Raw genomic sequence first — 21,208 nt, 5'->3', positions numbered from 1 at the left:
CAACTCCTTAAATATCATCCATACGTACATCTTGTGATGATTGAGGATCAGTATGATATATATATATATATATACGCTTTTATTAGAGACTTCACATGAGATCATTTATGGATAAATACGATGTGTGCTAGGAGTAGTGAGTTTGTCAGGCCTGTTAAACAACAGTGGACCCTTTGCCAGTTGGTACTGAGGGATTCTTAGGGTCACAGTGAGCCACTGATATGCTCCCCACCCTTCCTCTTTTAGCTCCTGTTCTCATCTCTGCACTTTCTTGTGTCGCCATTTCTTGTGGGATTGCCTTTCTAGGTCCCAGGATCAGAGACTGCACACAGAGCCCTCCATAGGCAATAGGCTCCTTGTCAGACCTCAGCTTATTCATACAACAGGAAGTCCCTGAAATACTACAGGAAATTCAAACAGTGTGGGATTTGGGTTACCCCTATCATGTCCTGAGTGTCTGGGCCCTCTTAGCTTTTATAGTCAACTCCTCCTTTGAGAGAACACACACTATCTGATCAGTGCTGAGGAAGCATCTCTTGAGGTAGGTAACCCCAACAGTAAACACTATGTCTCTAAACTCCTTTTCCTGAGCCAGGTGAGCAAGAAGTTGATGAAGAACCATCTACAACAGTCTCCAGCTACACCTCATGTCCACCAAGATCCTACACCCTTCCCAGTCAGATTTTAGATCAGTATCTGGCAGAGAGAGTGCTGGTTGTGCAAGTAGCTGATTTCCTGGCAGAGTGCAAACCTCCATAATCATATCTCTGAATCCCTCAGGAACATTTAACACAGTTTACCTGGAGATGCTACTGGGGGTCCCCAGAAACATGACAGAAGTAAGCAAAATTGTCTGGAATTGGTTCACAACCTGCCTCTCAGAACAGTTCCAAACGGTTGTGTTGAGCAACTACAGCTACATTTGTAGAGCCCTCATGTGAAGTTCAAGGTTCGGTCGTCTCTCCCACTCTACTTGTTATGGCCTCAATTCTGAAAAGGACTTAAACGTGTACTTAGGTGCTTTCCTGAATTGGGTGCTCTGGGTAACCCCGGTAGAGTAGATTGTGAGATACCATGTCTTCTAATGCCACTAGTACATAGCTGACACCCCTTCTTTCCATCATACCGCATATTCAGAAAACAGTCTTCCAGCAGTTCAAATGCCTAAGCAAGATCAGAGCCTAGATTAAAAAAATAGCTGGCTAAAGCTAAACCTTGCAAAAGAGAAATGAAAAGTGGAAGTGCCAAGTTTTTAATCTTTATAACACCCAATGGGCGATGCCTGGCTACCTCAGCAACCATGTCTTGCTCAAATTATTGGACAAGGGTGAGGCTCATGAAAGCAGGAGAGAGTTTTCTCAGCAGGCTGGCCCACAACTGAGGAGGTCTGCTCCTCAAGAAATTAGAAGGACCACAAAATTCAATACCTTCAGGACAAACATGTAAGACTCATTACTGTGCCAACAATGTTAATAAAATACACCCTTCCCTCTCCTCTGGAGGAAGAGAGGCAAATAATTACATGGATTGGCCACAGAGTTCCTTTGCCATTCTGCAAGGACCATGTGACAAAGGGCAGGGGCACCATGTAATTAGCTTCATGATGTTCTCAGAGTAGATTCAGCCATGTATTCCACTTAGGTATGTGTGCGTGCCCAGCATGCTGGAGCTGAAGAATTTTGCCTAGCAGTACCTGTAGGAAGTAGCTGTCACACCTTGTGCTTGCAGCCACTCCCCTGGCTATATGAGGCAGCACTGCCAGTGTCTTATGCTGTTGTGTATATTTAGTTAGTATCCTTAGTATTAGTGTTAGTTAGATTTAGTTAAGTATTTCCTGGGTGATACCCTCACCAGGGTTTAAACATTGTCCATCATGTGGGGGAGCAATCCCTAACAATGATCCCCACATACAGTCCTTCATTTGCTTGGGCAAGGCCTATGTCCGAGATTGGTGTTCAATTTGCAAGTTGTTCACAAAATGGACTCAAGTGGCTAGGGACCTTCACTTAAAGCAGTGCCTGCTTTGATTCTGAGGCCTACATCAGATCAGAGCAGGGATCTCAAACAGAAATCACTATGAGGGGCACATGAAGACTAGTACATTGGCCTGAGGGCCGCATCACTGAAACCTTTTCATACAATAATACAAAAGTATAGTCAAAAATGAAAAAAATGAAGAGTAATATACTATTAAAAGTAAATGTGTTAACTTTTTTAAAACTGTAATGCGAAGATGGGTTTTAATAAAATATAAACACTCAGTAATGCACCTCAGTCAAACGACGAAACACATATTTACTTTTAGAATTACTTCTGTTAAAGCCCCCCCGCCCCTGGCCCTGCCCCCACTCCACCCCTTCCATGAGGCCCTGCCTCTTCCTACCCCTTCCCCACCCCCATTCCAAACCCTTCCCCAAAGGCTTCGCCCCCCGCCGCCCCTATTCCAACCCCTTCCCCAAATTCCCACCCTGGTTCCGGCTCTTCTCCGCATCCTCCCCTGAGTGCACCACGTCCCTGCTCCTCCCCCCTCCCTGCTGGAAAGTTCCAAGCACCACCAAACAGCTGTTTGGCGGCAGGAAGCGCTGGGAGATAGGCAGAGGAGCAGGGATGTGGCACACTTAGGGAGGAGGAGGGGCAGGGGGTGAGGGGAGCTTGGCTGCCAGTGGAGTCAGCGCCTATGGCGAGCCGCAGGAAATAACTCAGCAGGCCGCATGTGGCCCACAGGCCGTGTGTTTGAGACCCCTGGATCAGAGGTTACCCTAGGGTTCCGAGAGTGCTGCAGTTTCGCATTCTGGAGTCAGTGCCTCTCTAAAGAGGCAGAGAAGCTGCTCCCCATTGAGTGCACTGAGGAAAAGGTTGCATAAGACTTGTTGAGACCACTCCAGATCTCATGAAGATTCTTCTGCCTCCACCAGAAAGAGTATCGATGGGCATGGTGTTAATGTTGGCACACGGGATGGAGGAAGTCCTTCGAACCTGTCCCTGATACTGTGTATGGAGGTCAGAGACCCTGTACCGTTGACTCTGGTTCTGGCCCCAAAGTGTCCATTGAGTCCGGTACCAACAACAGTGATGCTGGTACCAGCTGTTTCCATTCTAGCAGTGTACCACCGTCAGTGCCGGTCCCTTGTTTTTGGGCAACGGATGAGTCAGACCAGTTGCTTGCACCCTCAGGGCTGGCTTCACTTCAACCCGAGACTCCTTGGTGTTGAGTTTGGGATGTTCTTCCTCCTGTTCTCCATTGCCTGGCCCATGTTGAAGGCCATTCATGGAGCATCATGGGTACTGGGATTGGCACTTGTCTGCGGTTATGACAGGAGCCCCTAGCCTGGTGCCTACTGGCCACCAATGCACTATCCTTATGCCCAGTGGCCTTCATGGAATCCATGGGACACTCATCAGTTGCAGAGGTCACACACCTCATCTCACTTTAAGGTGAGCTCTCTGGGCATGTCAATGACAGGCCAATGACCCATCACAGGTTCAGACACCATTGAGCCTTCCCCTGGCAGAGCCTCCAGAGTTGCCCCATTCAGGTCTGCCAGTATAGGAATGGAATCCAGTCCTGGTGTAGTTTAACTGCCTCTTTATCGTCCCAGGATGATTCAGCAGTGCACGGCTCTTTCTCTCCTTCAAAGTCTGAGGACTCCAAGGCCTACTAGGACCATTTGCAGTGTATGGCTGCTTCCCTGGGTATCCAAGCAGAGCTTCTCCAGGAGAATACACATAAATTGTTGGATATCCTGCACCTGTCTGCCCCTAGGAGAGTGGCCTTTTCTATTAACGATGTTCTCCTGGAGCCTGCAAAGGTTCTTTGGACCATGCCACTTTCAGTGCCACCTACTGCAAAGTGTTTGGAGAAATGCTATTTTGTCCCAGTGCAGGGATTTGAGGGCTTTTAGCCCAGCCCAGCCCCTAATTCTCTGGTTGTAATTATGGTGAATGACAGAGCTCAGCTGACCAGGTTTAAGTCCACTCCTAAGAACAAGGATTCTAAGAGGATGCACTTAGTGGGTAGAAATATTTACAACTCTTCTTCTCTGCAAATGTGGATTGTGAACCAGAAGTCATTGTTGTCCAATTATGACTTTGTGAATAGGATGGCTGTGTCTAAATTTGCAGACCAGCTGCCTGAAGCCTCCAGAGAGGAATTTCAGGTGTTCATCAGTGTCTTGGTGGCCAAGACATCATTACAGTCCACGCTGGATGTCAGGGACACTTCAGCCACAGTGATGGCCCTGGCGGTGTCCATGAGAAGGGTGTCCTGGCTGTAGAATTAGGGCATTGCTCCTGTCATGCAGCTGGCTATAGAGGATTTGTCCTTCGATGGCCAGGTATTCTTTTCGGACAAAACAGATAAGACTCTGCACTCCTTCAAGGATTCTAGGGATACCCTACATTCCTTGGGGGTGTATACACCATCAGTGCAAAGGCATCACTATGGCGGTCAACAACAGCAGTAGTAACAATACTGTCAGCAATGCACCTTTGGGCAGCCTTTCACTCCCCTAAGACAGCTGCGCTACCCCAGAAAGAGACATCTATCCAGAGAAGGAGGCATTCGGGTCCAAGCACCCATTTTGATTTGTTAGTCTAGAGCAGTTCAGTTGTTTCTTCCTTTACCCTGTTCCCTCCATTTGGGGACAGGCTGGCTTGCTTCCACAGTGCTTGGGGCTCGATTACCGCCAACAGCTGGGTCCAAAGCATTGTCAGATTGGGCTATTCTGTCCAGTTCCTCTCCGCCTCTCCCTGTCCCTCCTCAGGGACCCATCTCATGAGATACTGTTCCTCAAGCAGGTCTGGTCTCTACTGGCTTTGGGAGCTGCAGAGGAGGTTCCTCCGGAACACTAGGGTCAGGGTTTCTATTCCTGGTGCTTTCTGATTCCCAAATCCAAAGGAGGGGTAAGACCTATTCTCGATCTTTGCAGCCTCAACATATAGATACATGAGGTTCCAAAGGTCACCGTATCAAATTCCATCCTTGCATTATCTCAGAACAATTGGTTTGCTGCTCTGGACCTTCAGGGTGCTTATTTCATGTGGCAATTTTGCTGAGCCACAGAAAATTCCTCCAGTTCCTCATGGTAGAGTGCCATTTCAGTGGTTCCTTTTTGCCTCTCTTCTGCCCCCCGGGTTTTTACCTGGTGTATGGTCAAGCCAATGGCATACTTTAGAAAGAAGGAAATCCATATCTCCCCATATCTAGATGACTGGCTAGTGAGGGGCAAGTCCAGATAAGAAGTTCTTTCTCACACACACCTTACACTGCACTTACTCAACCATCTGGGTCTCATCCTAAACACCAGAAAGTCAACATTGGTTCCCACTCAGAAAATCAAGTTCATTGGGTCCTAATAGAGTTTGAGAGCAATTTTGCCAACCAACAGTATTCAGGCAATTTGCCACTTTTGTCTAGGTCTGCAGTCTCAACCTTCCACAACAGTTCAGATGTGCTTGAGGCTCTTGGGCTACATGTCTTCCTGCATGCAGGTGATCCAATTGGTAAGATTGCATCTTTGCCCTCTTCAGATGTGGCTTAGGACAGTTTATCCTCCATCTCTTCATCCCTTGGACAGATTGATCCACCTCCCTCCATTGGCCCTGGACTCCTTGCAGCTGTGGACAGTTCAGGAGAATGTACACCAAGGCATTCCCTTTGCCCAGCCCTCACCAACCAGGTCTGTTATCACCAATGCATCCCTGAAAATCGACCTGTTTGCTACAATGGACGTGTTTGTTCTGCTTTTGTGGGGTACCAGTCCAGGCTTCCTGACTGACACCTGTCATCTTAGCTGGCATTCGCCTCTGCTGTATGTGTTTCCTCTGATCCCAATCATTCCACAGGTCATCCTCAGGCTGAAAGCGGATTGTGCCAAGCTCATCCTCATTGCCCTGATGCGGCCGAGACAGTGTTGGTTCTCCAACCTCACGCTATTGATTCAGCGTCCCATAACCTTTCTTCTCTAGTCTGACCTGTTCACACAGAATCATGGTTGCACACTGCATCCCGTGCTCAGTTCCCTGCATCTCACAGCATAGTTGCTTTGTGGTTGAATGAGGAGGAAAAGCAGTGTTTGTTGGCTGTTCAATAGGTTCTACTCAATAGTAGAAAGCCCTCTACCAGAATGGCCTATTTGGGGAAATGGAAGCGGTTTTCTTTGTGGTCATTGGCCCTTGGAGTTCAACCAAACTGGCCTTTATCCATGACATCTTGGATACTTGCTGTATCTTCAGTCATCAGGCCTTGCATTTAGCTTATTGAGGGTGCATCTGGTGGTGATCTCAGCATTCCATCCCTCCATTCATGAAAGATCAGTCTCTTCCAGTGCCATGATAGCAAGACTCTTAAAAAGGCATCTTCGTTGTCATCCTCCAGTCCTAGAGCCAGTCCCTTTGTGGTACCTTAACACAGTCCTAGTGGTGTTGATGGACCTTCCGTTTGAGTCTCTGGCATCTTGTCCCTTTCCTCTTTTATGTCAGAAGACTGCATTCCTGGTGGCCATAATATCCATAAGGAGAGGCTGAGAGTTGCAGGCTCTGATGCCAGAGCCTCCTTATACACAATTCTACAAGAGCAAAGTAACTTTACAACTGCACCCAAAATTTTTGTCTAACATGGTCTCTCAGTTTCATTTGAACCAGGCGGTATATGTACCTGTTTTTTTCTGAAACTACATTAATCTCCGGAGGAGCAGCATCTCCACACATTAGATGTCAGACAATGTATAGCCTACATGCATAGGAATTAACCATTTTGTGCTTCGCCTCATCCGTTTGTGTCATATGCAGATTGTACGAAGGGTGCAAGCGGTCTGTTCACAAACAAACTCTAAGTGGATAACATCCTGTAACAGGACAGCATATGAAATAGCTTTGACTACGCCTCCTCAGCAGGTACAAGCTCATTCCATAAGAGCGCAGGCCACGTTAATAGCGTTACTAAGTGACGTCTTAGTATTATTTGAAAGGCTGCCACGTGGTCCTTGATACATACATTTGAGAACCATTATGCTATTACTGCATCATCTAGAGCTGACGCAAACTTTGGGAAGGTGATCCTGCAATCCTTGTTTAGATAGGCTCTTAGTCCCACCATCTGTGGCTACTGCTTTTGAATCACCTAAGTGAAATAAATGGCTTCAACTACTCAAAGAAATGGTTACTTCGAGATGTGATGCAAATGTGTATTCCACAACCCACCCTCCATCCTCTCTGCATTGGGGTCTAGTCTCCATGCCTTCATTGTGAAGATACTGAGGGGGGTTGAGGCAGTGTTGCCTCATATAGATGGGGTGGGGCTATGAGCACGACACACAAGCACTGCCTCCTAGGGGTACTGTTATGCAAAATTCTCCATCTCCGGTGCACTGAGCACACACACACCTTCATGGAATACACATCTGCATCATATCATGAAGACCCATAGTTATAGTAAGTAACCGTTTCCTCACAAAGGACCAAGTAGTGCCCCTGAAATCTACCTCAGGCTCCTTACAGTATGGCATAGGACACTCTGACTGGTTAGTGAGCATCATATTTGCTTTTCTTCCTCTTGACAACTGCAACTAGTTCGCAGTCCCATTTTGGCAGCATAAATGGAGGCAAGTTAAAAATTGTCAGCAAAGAAGACACCCATGTATGTAATTTAAACTTTTGTCTTCATTGAGTAACAATACATCTGCCAAAAACAGGTTTTCAAGTCCCCAAATGAAGAGAAAAATTAACTTAAATATAATCACAGTTTTTTGATCACCATAGTTTCTCTCACTCCTGCTGTTACTGCTTCTGAAGTCCAGAAACTCTTGTTCAGTAATAGAATTTGATCATTTTTAAAATGTGTACTTGTATCCTGGGTGTATGAGATACAGTTTTCTGTTTATACATCATTTTTACAGCTCTAAAGAGAGACAAAGAAAGAAGAGGTGACGTAGTAAATCAGCTCATTTGCAGCTCAAAAAAAAATAAGGTTTTTAGATCTCTATTGTGGAAATCACAGAATTGTAGAAACAGATTGTGAAGGGTAATGTGATACCCAGAGCTACCCTTTCAAACTTTGATTATGTGGGTTCTAGTCTACTTGATGAAAAGAATAAAAAATAAATGCAAAATAATAGATACCAGCCTCCAGAATATTTGGGAGCAGAAGTATTTGCCTGACAAATACTGAATTATGATGATGTTCCACAACTGTGTTGTCAGAAAATACCCATGATCCACTGAAGATCAATAGGGCTGTGGGCTTCATGTTGAGCTAAGGTTGCTTCATGTTGAGTTAAGGTTGCTCTTGCTAGTTTATTGCTCTCAATTGTTAGCTCTGCTAGACTAAAAGAATCTGTTACTCTTTTTCAATTATATTTAAATCACCATGCAACTCACTGGACTAGCTGTGCCAGTGAAACTAAAAGACTTTCACCAGATAGCTGTTATCTCCTTTTCTTAGTGGTCTCTTGTGGCTGGTTGGATCACCCCACCAATGGGAAAAAAGAAGGGACAAATTACCTGTTGGACTCAACCATCCGATTTAGCTGCAATCAAGGATATAGGCTTGCTGGATCAGAAGAACGAACCTGCCAGTTGACTGGGGTTTGGTCAGGGGGCACAACCAGCTGTTTGCCAGGAACAGGTATGTGTGGGTGTGGGTTTTTTTTTCAAATGTCACAAATTTTAATTAAAAATCGTTGATGTAAACATGGCCATTTCAGCAATGGCATGATGCTGAAAACAAAAGCACCAACTTTTCTCTTGAAAAGATGTTGAATACAAGAAACCTGATCTGCTATAAAGACAGATGTTTAAATCTGAAGAGCAGTCAGTTATCTATCTACTCTGACTTACTGTATTGTAATCTAATATAGATTTTTATTCCATGCTCATCATCTCTTTTGGAATCTATTTTTTTAAGCCACTCATGAGTTGGGCTACATACTTAACTTCTTATGGCCTTTTGCCCAAAATAACTGATAGTTTAATTCTCTTACAGCATCCAGTCAAGTTCTCAAACTCATTCTTACTAAAGTTAATAGCATAGTGAAAAAAATGTGATTATGTAATTAAAGATTGTTGCATAGTACATATGCATAAGGGGCAGAATTAAGGTTGCAAAAGGAGCCTTAATATAGCATTTCCTAGTTTTTTAGTAATTTATTTTACAACTGTAATGTCCTTATGACAGGATTTTTTTAAATTAAACATATTTAGATTCCAGATCAAATTGTTATGGACTGGGATGAAGGCAGTCTTGCCTAGTAGTCAGAGCAGAAGTCAGGTCTAGTGGGTGGAGCAGGCACCTAGATTGAGAACGAAGCCAAAGGTCAACACCAGAATCAACTGCCAGTTACCAGAACCAGGAATTGAAGCTGATGGTCAGAGCAGAGGTCAGCTACCAAATGCCAGAGCCAAGGATCAAGCCAGAGTCAGGGTCTGAAGTTGGAGGCCGGGATCAGAACCAGGGTTGGTAACTGATGATTGGAGGCTAGAGGCGTAAGAGCAGGAACTGGAGGAGAGGCAAGGATCAAGCATGGAGCAGAAGCACAGTGAGAACAGGAGCAAAGGCAGGGGTCAGGCAGGAACCAGGAACAGAGCAGGAATGAGGAACAGGGTGGGGTGCAGGAGGCAGGCTCAAGCAGGGTCCAATGCAGCCACAAAAAGGAAATCACCCTGTTCCTTGAACAATCTTCTGATGCCTCCTTCTGGCTTAAATAACGTAGTTGGGCCAATCAGTGGAGCTGGGCAATCCTCCAATCAGGGCTCCTGTGCATGGGGCTTTGGCTAAGGCTGTAGTCCTAGTCGCTCCTCAGCCCATTGTTCTTCAGTAGTTATTGGGTGGAGGCCAGGATGTGGCAACCGTCTTGGGGACTCCCAGGCCTGGGTTCAAGGCCTGGGACATCCCATGCATGCAGAATGTTAAGGGTCTTCAAAAACAGATGAAGGTATGGTCCCTGACCATTGGTTATCCATAGCTGTCTTATGACTAATTTAGACTTTAGATTCTTTTGCAGCAGGAAGCCATCATTTATCTGTAAAGTGCTATGATTTATAAATGCAATTTATAGTATCATAATACAGAAACAGATAATTTGACTAATTTTATTATCTCTCTCGCTCTCCCGCTCACCCTCTTCATATGTCACTTCTGTTAGATTGTGAGCTCTTCAGGATAGGAACTGTAGATGAAATCCTGGCACTACTGAAGTCAGTGAGAATTTCGTCTCCTCTCTGTGCTCACATCCTATCTCTCCCTACTAATCTAGGATCAGCCTCCTCCATTCCTTTGAACATTCTCAGCTGTTGGCATAACAGCCGTCTCCTAAGCATCTCCTGCCATGTGTAACAGCCTCTCTGCATCTCTGTGCCTCATTAGTATTTCATCTCTTTTCAGATCTCATCTTAAAACTCCTGTCTGCCTTTGCCTATGCCTCTTAGTGTCTGAGCAAAACTATAGGCAATCATGTGCCTATGTCAAGTATGCTGTTACCATAGTTACATAAGCAAATTGGGCATCAGCACAGGCTGATCATCAAATAACCAATTTGCATAAATGTTTATGATAGTTGTGCATGCAGTCTGCATCTGAGCAAATCTGTTTGCATATGGCCCCATCTTCTGTGCCCTAATTTTTCTTCCTGGCTGGTTTTGGCCTTATGATTAAAAGTTTTAGTTTATCTACTATACAGTATCTTTACATAATTGGTTTCTGCCATTTACACCGAGTATTATCTATTATCTTGTACTTAATTCTTTAAAGTACTTTTGGACAGCTGCACCAACACGTGTACAACACTGCAAACAATGATTATACTGACAGGTTTCAGAGTGGTAGCCGTGTTAATCTGTATCAGCAAAAAGAACGAGGAGTACTTGTGGCACCTTAGAGACTAACAAATTTATTCGAGCATAAGCTTTCGTATTTATTCTTTTACGTAGAGACTGTCCGGTTTGGCCAATAAATGGACACAAATCAGACATCAAGAATTATAACATTCAAAAACCCGTCGGAGAACACTTCAGTCTCACTGGTCACTCGATTACAGACCTAAAAGTCGCAATATTACCAAAAAAACCCTTCAAAAACAGACTCCAACGAGAGACTGCTGAATTGGAATTAATTTGCAAACTGGACACCATTAAATTAGGCTTGAATAAAGACTGGGAGTGAATGGGTCATTACACAAAGTAAAACTATTTCCCCATGCTTATTTCCCCCCCTCCCACTGTTACTCTCACCTTCTTGTCAACTGTTGGAAATGGGCCACCCTGATTATCACTACAAAAGGGTTTTTTCTCCTGCTGATAATAGCTCACCTTAATTGATCACTCTCCTTATATTGTATATGGCAACACTAATTTTTTCATGTTCTCTGTGTGTATATATATATCTTCCTACTATATTTTCCACTGCATGCATCCGATGAAGTGGGTTTTAGCCCACGAAAGCTTATGCTCAAATACATTTGTTAGTCTCTAAGGTGCCACAAGTACTCCTCGTTCTTTTAATGATTATACTGTACTCATATATAGAACATACTTTAAACTTCCACAAGATGGCACTGTTTCAGACCAGTGTAATATCACAATGTGGCACGTTATGTTTTGACAAGTTATTTGTAATGCTGAGTGCATAATGTCTTTCAATTTTGTGCTTTTTATGTTTGTGAATCATCTGGAAGCAGCTTACACCTATATTCAATTTAACTCAATCTCCTTCCCCAGGAACATGAGCTCTGTGCCTGTCTATACACAAAAGTTGTACTGCTTTGACTATCCCTGTCTAGTTAAAGTGTTACAGCCCCACGCGGGTGGCTGCTTTTATACTGGTATAGTGGTGCTTATACTGGAATAGCTAGTCCCATACTGGAGGGGGAGTAAGCATCTGGGTATATGGCCCCTTTGTCCCAGCATCGCTGCACCCACACTAAGAGTGGTACTGGTGTAAATACATTGGTAAAAATAATCCCTGTAGCCCATGCAGTTACACCAGGACAAACACTGTGTGTTAAAGCAGGGATACACTCAGCACTTTTTGTCAGTGCAGCCTATTGGATAGACTCCGTCCTTCTCCTGGCTTTGCCACTGGCCTGCTGGGTGACCTTGGGCAAGTCAGTCCCTGCTCTGTGCCTCAGTTTCCCCATCTGTAAAATGGGGATAACAATGGTATAAAGTACTCTGAGACCTTCTCATGACAAGAGCTAGGTAGTCATATTATACTGACATAAGAGTGTCTCCATGGGATTGTACCATCTGAGTAGATGGGTTTAAATTCACATCAGCTGCAAACATTTTCTGACATGGACCAGGCCTGAGTTATAGGGTGTTAAAGTGGCCATTTCCCTTCTGCCCCTTGAGCTTGTGCAGGAAATATTGGCAGTGCCAGAATCAGTGAATATTCTCAGTCTGGGCTCAGACCACCATCAGATGATGTTTTGGAAACCCCTGGGAGCTGCCAGAGGAGTTGTATCAGAGCAGGAAGGGAGAGAGCCAAGCTTCCCCTTTCTCCAGTGTCTCATCTCCCCTGGGAGAACCACATGGGGCAGGATTCCCACCTCTCGGGGATGAGGAAGAGAGACAGCCAGGTCAGGTTCCCCGACCATCCTTTGAAGTCAGCACATTTCCCCTCAGGGATAAGGAGTATGGGGAACAAGCAGGATGAACTGGAAGTCATGGTATATGAAGAAAATTATGACTTAATTGGCATCGCAGAGATTTGGTGGGACAACTTCCATGATTGGAGTACCAGCATTGAGGGATATAGCTTGTTCCAAAAGGATAGGTACAGGAAAAAAGGAGGAGGTCTTGTGCTGTGCATCAAGAATGTATATACGCTAGCTCTCAGTCCAACGGGAAGTGAGCAACAGACCTACTGAGTCTCTGGGTGAGGGTAACAAGGGAAAAGAACAGTAGCAATGTTATGGTGGGGATCTATTATAGACCATCAAATCAGAGTGGAAATGGATGAGTCCTTTTACAAGCAGGTAACAAGATTAGCTAACACATATAAGCTAGTATTAATGGGGGATTTTAACTTCCCTGATATCTGTTGGAAGACTATTGCAGCAAAACATAATACACCATGCAAATTCTTAGTGTGTGTAGGGGACAGCTTTCTGATCAGAAAGTTGAGGAAACGACGAATGTGTTGTCCAGTTAGGATCTGATTTTGACCAGCAGGGATGAGTTAGTTGTGAACGTGAAGGTGGTCAGGAACTTGGAAGGAAGTGATCATGATCTGATAAAATTCAAGATCCTATGGAAAGGATCACATGAGAACAGCAAAACGAGGACACTGGATTTCAGAAAGGCAGATTTCAGCTGACTCAGAGAAATAGTAGGGAAGGTCCTATGGAAAGATCAGTTAGGAACCAAAGGAGTCAAAGGGGGCTGACAGTTCTTAAAAGATGTAATACTAGAGGCTCAACATCAAGCAATTCTGACACAGAGGAAAGAAGAGCCACAGGAGTCCATTGTGGCTTTCAGAAGGAGCTTTTTAGCTATCTAAAAACCAAAAGGGATACAAACAGGAGATGGAAGGAGGGGTATGGCACCAAAGAAGTATACACAAGTGTGTAGGGAGAAAATCAGGAAAGCCCAGGCAAAGAATGAGTTACAGCTGGCAAGAAATGTTAGAGACAACAGGAAGGGGTTCTTAAAACATTTCAGACAAAAAAGAAAGATCAAGGATGGTGTGGGGCCACTGCTCAAGGGAGAAGGTGAGCTGGTAATGGAAGATGATAGGAAAGCAGAGCTGCTCAGTGCCTACTTTGCTTCATCATTGCTCAAAAAAATAACGTGTGACGGGACAACTAGCGAAGTTACCAGAGACAATAAAGCAGAAGGGATGCAGATTGGGATATAAAGAAGACACCAGAGATCTTCTGATCAATTTGAATGAATTCAGATCAGCAGGGCCTGATGCTATTCACTCAAGGGTACTGTAGGAATTAGATTAAGAAAACTCAGAGCCACTGGCAATAATATTTACAAATTCATGGATGACCAGAGAGGTCCCAGAAGACTGGAGAAGGGCTAACGTAGAACACATCTTTAAAAAGGTGGGAAAGGAGGAGCCGGGAAACTATAGACCAGTCAGCCTAACTTTGATACCTGGGAAGCTACTAGCTACTAGTATGTATAAAATGTTTAAAACATTCAATTTGAAAGTACCGGGAAGATGAAGGAGTAATCACTAGCAGCCAGCATGAATTTGCCAAGAACAAATCGTGCCAAACCAGCTTGATTTCCTGATTTGGTGAATAGTGGGAATGCAGTGAACATAATGAACCTGGACTTCAGCAAGGCTTTTGACATAGTCCCATAGTCCCAGAATGATATTCTGTTAAGAAAGATGGAGAAATGTGGGTTTAACAGAACTACCATAAAGTGTATACATAATTGGTTAAACAACCGCAAACAAAGAGTGAAATTATGTCGGATTGGAGGGGAGTCTCAAGTGGGGTTCCACAGCTATCTATTTTGGGTCCAGTCTTAACATCTTTATTAATGACCTGGATGTAGGTATACAGAGCATACTGCTCAAGTTTGCAGATGACACAAAGCTGGGGGAGGGGGTGCCAATACTTTGGAGGATAGCACTAAAATTCAGAGGTATATTTCTGTGATGCTGTTGCAAAAAAAGCAAATGCAATTTTAGGTGGCATTAACAGAGGCATAGCATGCAAGTCACAGTAGGTGATAGTTCTCTTTTGCCACAGAGAGCAGGCCAAGAGGCAATGGGTTCAAACTACAGCATAGCAGATTTACATTAAATCTTAGGAAAAGCTTTGACTGTATGAACAGTAGGACAATGGAACAGACTGCCACGGGAGATTGTGGAAGCTTCTTCACTGGAGGTTTTCAAAAGGAGGCTGGATAGTCATCTGTCTTGGATGGTTTGGACGCAACAAATCCTGTATCTTGGCTGGGGGTTAGACTAGATGACCCTTTTGGGCCATTCTAACCTTTTGCGTCTAAGAGTCTTCTGCTGTTAGCAGCTAATAGGGCTAGTCTTGGTGCTCCAGTAGCTGCAGTGTGGGTGATGGTGCTGAAGGCTCATGGTTCAAACCCTACCAGTGAGACCTGATATAAGGGTTGGGGGAATTACAGGTGCACATATATATACATATACACATACATATACACATACATACATATATATATATTTACATTTGTCCTTTCAAAACAAAACTAATTCTAGGAAATGGAGGAGTTGGTATGATGAAGTTGTCTCCGATGGCATGTGGCCCATCCATGTCTGCTATTAGCAAATACCTCCAGCTGCCGGAGATGGGACACTAGATGGGGAGGGCTCTGAGTTACTATAGAGAATTCATTCCCAGCTGTCTGGCTGGTGGTCTTGCCTACATGCCCAGGGTCTAACTGATCGCCATATTTGGGATCAGGAAGGAATTTTCCATCTGGTCAGACTGGTGGAGATCCCAGAAGGGTTTCACCTTCCTCTGCAGCATAGGGCACAGGTCACTTGCTGGTTTGAACTAGAGTAAATGGTGGATTCTCTGTAACTTGAAGTCTTTAAATCAAGGTTTAAGGACTTTGGTAACTCAGCTAGAGGTTATGGGCCTATTGCAGGAGTGGGTGGGTGAGTTTCTGTGGCTAGCAATGTGCAGGAGATCAGACTGGATGATCATGATGGTCCCTTCTGGCCGCAAAGTCTATGAGTTTTACTCTTCCACCAGCAGAAGTTGGTCCAATAAAAGATATTATCTCACCCACCTTTTCTTCCTGATATCATGGACCAACATGGTTACAATAACACTGCAAACATAATGACACTTGCTGAGTATTTTCAGTTACCAATTCTTGGTCTGCAGGAAGATTCTGCTACTCTTACTTCAGGATAGTTCTACTGTTTTGAACAGGGCTATCAGTGGAGTAAGATACTACTCCACATGAGTTTGGATGGCAGAATCTGGCCTTTAGTGACCAGTTCACTGTGAATATTCGCCATTTGAAATCTGAGTTATGTTGGTTAGTTGTGAATGGACACATGCTTCTGCCCCCTTGTCAAGCTTAGCTTAAACTCTTCGAATCCGGTACCAGGACAAATATTTGTATAGTGACTTTAAAATTCTTTCCAAAAATATTCTCAAATATTTTGCTTAAAATGCATTTATCCAATATTCCTCCCAGGAAACTCATTAGTATAAAGTGAACACACAGGCATAATTGTAGACTATATATGGAAAGCAAATGCAAAAGAGACAAGAGCACAATCTAAGTGACTTCACTAAAAAAATTGAATGACTATTCATAGAACAATTTCTTTGCAGTATTCACCCTGCTATTGTTAGTTAACAATCAGTATAAGACTGCATTCATAAAGGCTAATATGAGCAGTGACATTATGCTGTAAGGAGTGAAACTAGAGAGACTGGGATATCACAGCTCACTTTTATATTGGCCTGGGTCATTTTAGAACATTTCTAAGCATATTGAAAGGATGTTAATTTCAGAAACTGGAGATCTAATAGGGAATGGCAGAATTCTTCTGTGATCTTAATAATAATGGATCTTCCTTTAAAGCCCACAGTGGAATAAAATCTTTACAAAGTAAAGCAGTAGCTTCTTCAACACAGAGTCAGTGGTAAAATGTTTTGCCAAATAGCAAAATAAGACCATTTTCTGTTATTGCCATCAACCAGATGCCTGTTGGATATGAGCCAGTTAGTCTCAATAAGTAAACTGGATATTAACATTTGCACTAGAGAGAGGCAAAAAGCCAACACTGGAAGATCAAAGAGAGGGGGAGCTGGAAGACGTTCAAAAATTAGCATAGCTCAGTATGATGGAGCAATGCTACAGTTTCATGGATAAGCAGATATAAAATGAATGTCTTCTAGTGTATATTTTTCTGAATGTAGTGGAAGAATAAGGTAGGGGCTTTTTTGTTTGTTTGTTTTTAACAGCAACACTTTTCCTGCTAGACAGAATTCTCAGGGTTGGTTTTGTTTCTTTAAAATTTGGGTAAAAAATGATTATTCCCTATCCTCAGGGAGGTTGGAGACTGAGAGCACTGCTTACTCAGACATATCAGGGTACTGCAAATATGCAGTATAATATACAAGCTGTACACACAGTTTTTCCAATGAATGCACTTTGGTACTAATATTCATTGGCACCCTTGCTCTTCCATTCTTTGCTCTAAACAGCTCTGGCATTGCACTTCAGTCTTGACCTGCAATAGCTTCCTTTTTTCTAAGTGCAGGTTTCTCCAGAGTGGCAGGCTTGACAAAATTGAACAAAGTCATCCCTCCTATGTGTATCTATCAGTTTTATAATATGGTCATCTACTCTTTTACTCCCATTAAACAACATTTCAGTTCTGACCCAATCAGAGGTGTGAATTCGTGTCTACGAATAGATGGCTAGTGCTGGTTTTCTTTATACTGATTTTGATAGCACAGTATTCCCCATAACAAAAAAGCTGAGTATAACTGCTTCATCATAGAGAGAACATCTCTTTGACATATCTGATATGTGCTGAAACTGAGCAATAAGAGTGCCAATTTTCCTCCCCAACTCTGGGCCCCTATATTACAGCATCTGATGCCATTGACAATGGACATCCTACTGTCTCACTTCAGATAATGATGGAAAGGCTCTGGAATATTTGCCATCCTTCCTTTGAGAATACTCATAGAGATGGTGGGGAACTGCTCCTCTACCTCCAGAGTATTCCCCTGCGGAGTCCCATGGGGGTCCATCACATCCTCCATCCTTTTTAAAATTGGGGGAAATTCTGAGATACCATGGTCTCAAACACCAGTCATCGTTGTCTTCTTTCGTATGGCTTGAGTAGGTAGCAATGACTACAAACTTATATCTAGGTTTGATAGCCAGCACATTGCCGCAGCAGTGAGCTGGTGAATGTCCTTCAGACCCCCAGTGAAAGAACAAAGGGGACACTCAAATATGATGTGCTCCATTGTTGGTGCCTGGTGACCACAGTCACATACAGGTATTTGCCTCATTTTCCATTTAAAGAGGGTTTGTCCACATCTTCCATGAGATGTCTTGATGCAATTCAATCTGCACCAATCTTTCCAACATAAATCAAAACCCGGTGGTTCCTTGGCAGGGTCAACGGTGAGTTGTTTGTTTTGAACAGTTGAAAGGTTCCATGTGACTCTCCATTGAGCCTCAGTGTCGAAGTTGGGTGTAAAGGTCTTGATGTGGTTCCATAGAGGATTGTGGGATTTTAATTTTGATTTTGGCAGGTTCTGCAGGACATCGTGCAACGGGATCCTTGCGTCTGCATTGACATGGTTAAGAAAGCGAGATGTCTGAGCAGCTCTTCTAATCTGTGGAGGCTGGATGTGCGATAGGACCAGGAGCCAGTTGACTGGAGTTGATTTGAGCATCCTTGACACTATGCACATAGCATTATTGAGTTGAGTGTCAAGGAGTTTAGTGTGACTGCTGTGAGACCACACTGGTGCACAATATTCAGCTGCAGAATATACTAAGGCAATTGTTGCGGTTCATAGGGTCTGTGAACTGGAGCCCCATGATGTTCCAGCCAATTTTCTGATAAGCATGACACTAGACCTAACCTTATCGCGAGTGTTCTTGAGGTGTTGTCGAAAGGTCAGACTCCGGTCTAGTGTAGCACCGAAATATTTTGGGTTAGCTTCATGGCTGACGCTCTCAGTACAGAACTGCATATCGAATTTGGTATTAGCCATTTTATTGTTCAGATGGAAAGTGGTTACCATGGGGTTTTTTTGGTTAGTTTCCCAGCATTGGAAATAATCAGCCATTGTGCTAAGATCTTGGGTTAGGGTGCAGCTGATGGCATGAAGGCTTGTATGCTGAACCGTTAAGGCAGTCATCTGCATACATGAATTTCCTTGACTCCGTCGCTGGCATATTCGTGATGTGTAGATTAAAAAGTATCGGGGCCAGGACAGAGCCCTGAGGGGTGCCCAGCAAAGGTGACTGCAAATGCTGTCACCTCTCATCTTCTTTCTAACAGCAAGATGCCAGCAGACAAAATTACATGCCAGGAGGTCCAGTGGGAATTCCACAAGAACCAACAATGCTCAGAGGAATCCCCACTCTCCTCTCCATATTCTGTCAAGGAGATCAACATTGCACGGTTGGAAACCAAAAGCCAGAAAGCTGCAGCGGTTGATGGCATTCCTCCAAAGTTTCTCAAGAACCAGGGGAGACGGGGACAGGATTAGCTGCTGATGCTTTTTACTGCTGTGAATAGAACCAGAGAAGTGCCAACAAGCTGGTGACAGGCAACAGTGGTTGCCCTACTGAAGCCTGAGAAATCCCCAGAGGGTGCAGCCAGCTACCACTCCATCTCTCTCCTCTCAGCCACCAGCAAGCTCATGGAATGGGCACTGCACCGCTGTCTGTCTGATATTATCAAAGACATCCTCCCAACAGAGCAGGCCAGATTTTGCCTGAAGAGGAACAGCTGTGACCAACTAGCTTCACTTACCAGTCACATTGAGGCAGGATTCCAACGTAAATTGATTGCCCTTGTTGAACTAGCCTCAGCATATGACACCGTCTGGAGACAGGGCCTCCTCCTCAAGATCTCCTGCATCATTCACTGCCAGCAAACGAACCATCTCTTGCCAGTGATGACCAGTGACCTCCGCTTTAAGGTACACCTTAATGGCCAGATCAGTAAACCAAACACCAGTAACAGGTAGACAATAGCCTGTTGTATATCTCTTAACTGCAATGCAAATAGCAGTGCTCTGATGATCAGTCTGCCTAGTCAAGATCAGCATCTGGATGAAAAGCAGTTGACTGAAGTTAAACCAAAGCAAGTTAACATGGTTGGGAAGAAGAAAACAATTTGAAGACCATGTCACTTTGCTTTCTGCAGCCTAAGGGTCCTCTCGGAGTGCTCATTTCTGCGACAGCTGCAAAAATGTTTTCTTCCATCTATAACTAGCACCCCGTTTTAAAATCAGTAACCTGGCCACAGTGACCCTGTCTTTTTTGTCCTCCAGGCAGAACTATTACAACTCTCTGTTTCTAGGTATGAGTACAGTAACATTAAAAAAAGCTGAATTTAATCCAGAAGGCAGGCACCTACTTTCTCAGTGACACCACTCTCAAGATCACTTACTCTAGAGCACTGCTCACTACACTCGCTCTGGCTAACCACAGAATGCCAGGTCAAATTCAGGGTCACTATTTCAAATTTATTAAGATTTTTATTCTTTAAATTTATTCATGTTTCTGGCTTAGTAACTAGAGCTATTGAAATGAAGTAGTGATGAATGAGGAAAGGTCAGGAAAGTGGGGAGAGAGAAGGTAAAGTAAAAACACCTGTGATTTTCCAGAATCCTATTTTGTATTTAAAATTTCAAACCAAAACTATGCAGTGAGGCTTGAATAGTGTTGCTTTCTGTTTTGTTTTCTTTAATTAGTTTCCATAGAAATGTTCTGCTAATGATTATTCTGATATGCTTCTAATTATACTCACACTACAAGGCTTTGCTTCTGCTACAGCAGCTTCTTTTTGCAAAATAGCTTGTAGCAAGGAAGTCAGAAACAACCCCTGGAAAAGAAACTTCAGGCATCGTATAAAAATCAACCAAACAATAATTTTGGAAAACACACACACACACACACACACAGAATCAAGTGCTATTCACCTTTTGAGGCTTACATTTTCCAGGTTTGGTCTCTGTGTCAATGTGGTTCTTTTTTGGAAAGTTGATACAAAATCCCATCAGCCTTTTTTAAGATGAAAAAAATCAGGTTTTCCTCAGTATGTGTTCCAGGAGAATAGCTCAAAAATATCTAAAAATAAAGCCAGACAATTTCAAGTTAGAAATAAGGCCTTGTCTGCATTAGAAAGGGTTTTTCAGTATCACTATACCAACAAACCTGCCTAGTGGACACACAGCTTATACTGGCAAAAGCATTCTTTTGCTAGTATTGTTATACCAGTTCTCTAACCAAAGTAAGCCGTCCCAGCAAAAGGACATTTTTGCTAGTGTAACTGCATCTATGCTAGGGCTTTTGCCAAGATAGCCATGTGATTTTTTTTCACACTCCCCAACAACAGCATGGCTCTGGGAAGAAGGGTAAAGGAGTTTGAGGCACAAGTCATGTTCTCATCCATCCTCCCTGTTGAAGGAAAAGGCCCAGGTAAGGGCCATCGAATTGTGGAGGTAAATGTGTGGTTGCGCAGGTGGTGTCTGAGAGAGGACTTCGGATTCTT

At 43.8% G+C, this 21,208-nt stretch overlaps 1 protein-coding gene across 5 annotated transcripts in view; it reads left to right on the top strand.

Annotated features, from left to right (window-relative positions):
- Nucleotides 1-21,208, top strand: part of SUSD2 (sushi domain containing 2) — an 86,425-nt gene that overhangs the window by 41,667 nt on the left and 23,550 nt on the right. For all 5 annotated transcript variants that reach the window (XM_074972294.1, XM_074972296.1, XM_074972295.1 and 2 more), the window contains one exon: nt 8,441-8,623. In XM_074972294.1, coding sequence (XP_074828395.1) covers nt 8,441-8,623 — 183 coding nt within the window. The remainder of the gene's footprint in view (nt 1-8,440; nt 8,624-21,208) is intronic.

This window comes from Natator depressus, chromosome 15 (genome assembly GCF_965152275.1).
Source record: "Natator depressus isolate rNatDep1 chromosome 15, rNatDep2.hap1, whole genome shotgun sequence".
Taxonomy (NCBI): Eukaryota; Metazoa; Chordata; order Testudines; family Cheloniidae; genus Natator; species Natator depressus.
Note: the sequence above shows the minus strand (reverse complement) of the source record. Positions and strands in the feature narration are given on the sequence as shown.